At 41.2% G+C, this 3,834-nt stretch overlaps 2 protein-coding genes across 2 annotated transcripts in view; one reads left to right on the top strand and one right to left on the bottom strand.

Moving 5' to 3' along the window:
• LOC109544754 (pyruvate dehydrogenase phosphatase regulatory subunit, mitochondrial) overlaps positions 1-1,578 on the bottom strand; it is a 5,441-nt gene extending 3,863 nt beyond the window's left edge. The window contains exons 1-6 of the mRNA XM_019915076.2: positions 1,397-1,578; positions 1,178-1,348; positions 909-1,121; positions 687-850; positions 399-635; positions 233-343 (exon numbers count right to left, since the gene is read on the bottom strand). Coding sequence (XP_019770635.1) covers positions 233-343; positions 399-635; positions 687-850; positions 909-1,121; positions 1,178-1,348; positions 1,397-1,458 — 958 coding nt within the window. The 5' untranslated portion in view covers positions 1,459-1,578. The remainder of the gene's footprint in view (positions 1-232; positions 344-398; positions 636-686; positions 851-908; positions 1,122-1,177; positions 1,349-1,396) is intronic.
• Positions 1,579-2,008: 430 nt separating this feature from the next.
• LOC109544740 (sensory neuron membrane protein 2) overlaps positions 2,009-3,834 on the top strand; it is a 9,741-nt gene continuing 7,915 nt past the window's right edge. The window contains exons 1-4 of the mRNA XM_048669377.1: positions 2,009-2,707; positions 2,782-2,939; positions 2,995-3,142; positions 3,206-3,484. Coding sequence (XP_048525334.1) covers positions 2,573-2,707; positions 2,782-2,939; positions 2,995-3,142; positions 3,206-3,484 — 720 coding nt within the window. The 5' untranslated portion in view covers positions 2,009-2,572. The remainder of the gene's footprint in view (positions 2,708-2,781; positions 2,940-2,994; positions 3,143-3,205; positions 3,485-3,834) is intronic.

The raw sequence follows: 3,834 nt of genomic DNA, 5'->3' as shown, positions 1-3,834 counted from the left end.
TATTTTGATTAATAAATAGAGACAATAAATGACTGAAACCCAGGAATAGATTTGATTTGGAATTGAAACACAGTCAGGAAAGTATATACAATAATGATAATTGAAATGACTGCAGTCTGCTCATGGCAACTAAGACTGACTGCATTTAAAATCCGCAGCAAACCCCACCAAATTTTAAAAAGTAACAATAATTGTAAATAACACAAAATGTAAATAAGTAATAGTGACCTACTTGGTATTTTGCCGTCCTCAAAAGCTGGTTTGGCGACAGGTTCAAATCCTCCAGCCAACAGGCGACCGTTGTTCTCCCGAAAATAGACGTGCCCATCCTGATCCCGCACCACTACAAAAACACAAATCATTATTGAATCGCTCGAGGTTGAAATTTTGATCCGGACCTGGAGTCATGGGGTCTAGTCCAGGCACCGGTTTGGTGTGTAAGTAATAATGTTCCACCGCATGTAAGGGCACTTTGACATAGGGCTCCGACAGCTGGCCGATCCCTCTCGCCCAAAAGCCGGCGCAATTGACGAAAAACTCGCAGTTAACCGGGCCCAATGTTGTGTCGACGGCGGCCACTTTTCCGCTTTCCTGTACCACTTTCTTCAGCGAACAGTTTTCAATCACCTTCACTCCTGCAAATGTTTGTTTCCAAGCCTGTTTCACCCAAACCACCATAAACCTACCCATTTTCATAGCCTCATCCATCAGTGAAATGCACGTTTCGTATGGGTCGCCAACTCCATCCCCCGGTATCCACAGACCTCCATACAGATCGTCCACATTCAACAAGGGGCATTTGGCCTGGCACTGGTCGGGAGTGAGGATTTCGCAGTCAATTTTCCACGCTCTGACAAGAAAAAAACGCTTTGAAATCACTCTTGCTGGCATGGGATGCAACCACTCACATGGACTGCGCCTTCATTTTCCTGAAGTTAACCAACCGATCGCGAGTCCTGGCCAAATTCAAGCTGCCACATTGCTTCCATCCCGTGGCCAGTCCTGCAGCCTTGAGCTGCTCGTATAAAGCCACACTGGACTTCGTCAGGCTCACTTGAGACAGGGTGGGTTTGAACACTCCAATTAGACCAGAAGAATTCCAAGTGGTCCCACCTCCAACCCTATACAACAAAGAGCATTGCCAAAGGTTGCAGTCTTTTGTAATGGTCGGATTTACCGGTTTTGCTCAATCAGAACCGTGTCGGAGCCCCAACCGAGTTTTCCCAGGTGGTAGGCCACGGAGGCCCCCATAATGCCACCCCCACATATCACCACTCTGGCGTGGTTGGGGGGCGGAGTGACTGGATCCCCGGGGGAGATTCGTTGCTCTGAGAGAGCCGACAGAGCCCTAAAAATTCATGAAACCAAGTGGAAATACAGGGAAAATTTTTGGTACCTCTGAAAGCTTTTCCTTATAGGTTTAGACGTCTGGGCTTTGTATTTGTATCTGGAAAGCATGCTGGTGACTATCGGAAGCAATTCTACTTAGTTTAAAGCATTATTTAACTGGAAATTTTGACATTTTGGTTAAAAGAATTGTTTTGAATTTTCAAATTGAGGTTACTTTGCATTGGTCCCCCAAAGTAGAGATGTTCAATGTCACTAGAGCTGGTTGAGCAAAAGTTCTCTTAATTGGGTGTTTGTTCGGTTGCCGGCCCGATGGTCAAAGTTTTTCAAAAAAATTATGCTTTTTGAAATATCCAGACAAAAATTTGAAGGATTTTAATGAAACTCACTGTTAATTTGTTTTCATTCAATTTTGATGAAGTCGATTGGAGTTCATCCGCTTTGGACGAGTGCAGAATTGAGTGTCTTGGAACAAAAACTACCAGAACTTTTTATTTAGGGGCTGAAATCAACTGTTTTTTTTTCTTGAGTTGAAGCACTAATCCTTTTTTGGTATTTTTTTGCTCTTTACAGCATCTTATTTTTGCACTCTTTACAAAAACTTTGATAAATCAATAGCGGAGGTGCCATACTTTTCCTCTTAATAAGTTGGGAGAGCTCGTCTTCTGAGCCAAAAAAATGTTGACCTTTTTATGATATGCTTACGACCCAGTATAAAACTCACTTTTTCCTAGTAATACTACACAGCAATTTATACAGTAAACATTAATGAACTTTGCAATCTGTTTGCGTAAATATACCTATAATACAAAGAACATTGCTTTAAAAGCACGGCAACTTTCGGATTTTTGTTTTCCAGTTAACTTTTTTTAATACATTTGATCAATCATGCATTAATTTAGCTGATATAGGGCAAGTTTTCAAAATAAGCCATTATAAAAAGTTGTTTGTTTGCCTAATAATAGGCATATAATAATTTCTAAAGCGCACTAATGCCACTTCCATTGATTGCCTGTGCTTGATTATACACATTATAGTCTGATGAAAGGATAAGAGATGCAAAAACCGATAATCGAATGGTTGGCTTCCTGATGGCAATACCGATAGTTCAAACAATATTCCACGGAACACGAAGTTTTTTGTAACTTGGCTCAGTTCAGAAAACGCTCTATCTGTATCCAGGCAAAACGTGCTCGAGCCCTCTAGGTATTCGGCTGTAAATATAATGATAATTCCGCAAATTAAAGTTAACTATAAGGTACTATTTATTTGTGGTTTGGCTGGCATCCTGCTGATGGTAATAGGAATTTATGCAGGGTTTTACTTGGCGCCCAGTATTGTGAATAACAAGATATTAGAAGTAAGTTTGTTGCGTTTTTATACACATTTCAACAGTATTTTGTTAAACAACTGGCGAGTAACTTTGTTTCTCAGACAAAAGTACTTCGAGAAGGTACCGAGCAATGGAGCAATTTCATGAAGGTTCCATTTCCATTCCAATTCAAAGTGTACCTTTTCACCGTACAAAACGTGGAAGCGGTTCAAGCTGGGGCCAAGCCCTTGGTACAAGAGCAAGGCCCTTATGTGTACCAGTGAGTGATTTGAATTTTTGAAAATTTGAAAATTTTCTTGCATGCAACTGCTCAGGTTAACCAGATGGAAAGATCAAGTGGCGTGGAACCATTCCACCGACGAAATTTCTTACCACGAATACGAGGAATATAAGTTTGATGCAGAGTCATCAGGGGGGCTGAGCGAACAGGATGTAGTCACCGTTCTGAATCCTGCATTTTTGGTAACGCCACCTTCAAACACATATTTGTTGTTACAAAAAGATTGTAACTTGAATTCACTCCAGAGCTTTTTATACACCGCGGAAATGGATCCAGCCACCAGGGACTTTCTGCCACTAATAGACGAGTCTCTGGACGCGATCTTCGGCAGCTACAACAGTCCTTTTTTCACCAATATCACTGTCCGGGAGTTTCTGTTTGAGGGACTGCGAATATGCAGAAATGGGTGCTCTGATGATGGTTTCGTGGCTAAAATGGCCTGCAACAAAATTAAGGAGCGAATGGCCGATACCAAGCAAATGAGAGCCGATGGGGATGATATTTTATATGCATCGTTTCACTATGTAAGTGCCGCAAAAGTTCTGCAGAAATATGTCCAGTAAAGAGCTCTAAATAATGGCTTTAGGCCATTATTTAGAGACTTAATGACTCAGAAAGTGAAAAAATTGCATTAAAATTAACTGAAATAATTCAGTTTTCCAGCCAAATGAATTATCTGGGTGTTATAATTGACCCATAGAGCTGAAATAGCTCAGAAAATAGGACTCTTCTGCCGCATATCTCCTTATATGCTGCTGTAATGCGCTGAACACATGCTGAACATTTGATACACATTATTTCCCCACTTTTTAGCTACGCTTCTTCTATGCAGGCATCAAAATAGCCATTCTTTGCTACACAAGGGCGGATCCAG

The sequence above is a fragment of the Dendroctonus ponderosae genome, unplaced genomic scaffold, assembly GCF_020466585.1.
Source record: "Dendroctonus ponderosae isolate FM_Combo_2020 unplaced genomic scaffold, Dpon_F_20191213v2 Dpon_F_20191213_8, whole genome shotgun sequence".
NCBI lineage: Eukaryota > Metazoa > Arthropoda > Insecta > Coleoptera > Curculionidae > Dendroctonus > Dendroctonus ponderosae.
Note: the sequence above shows the minus strand (reverse complement) of the source record. Positions and strands in the feature narration are given on the sequence as shown.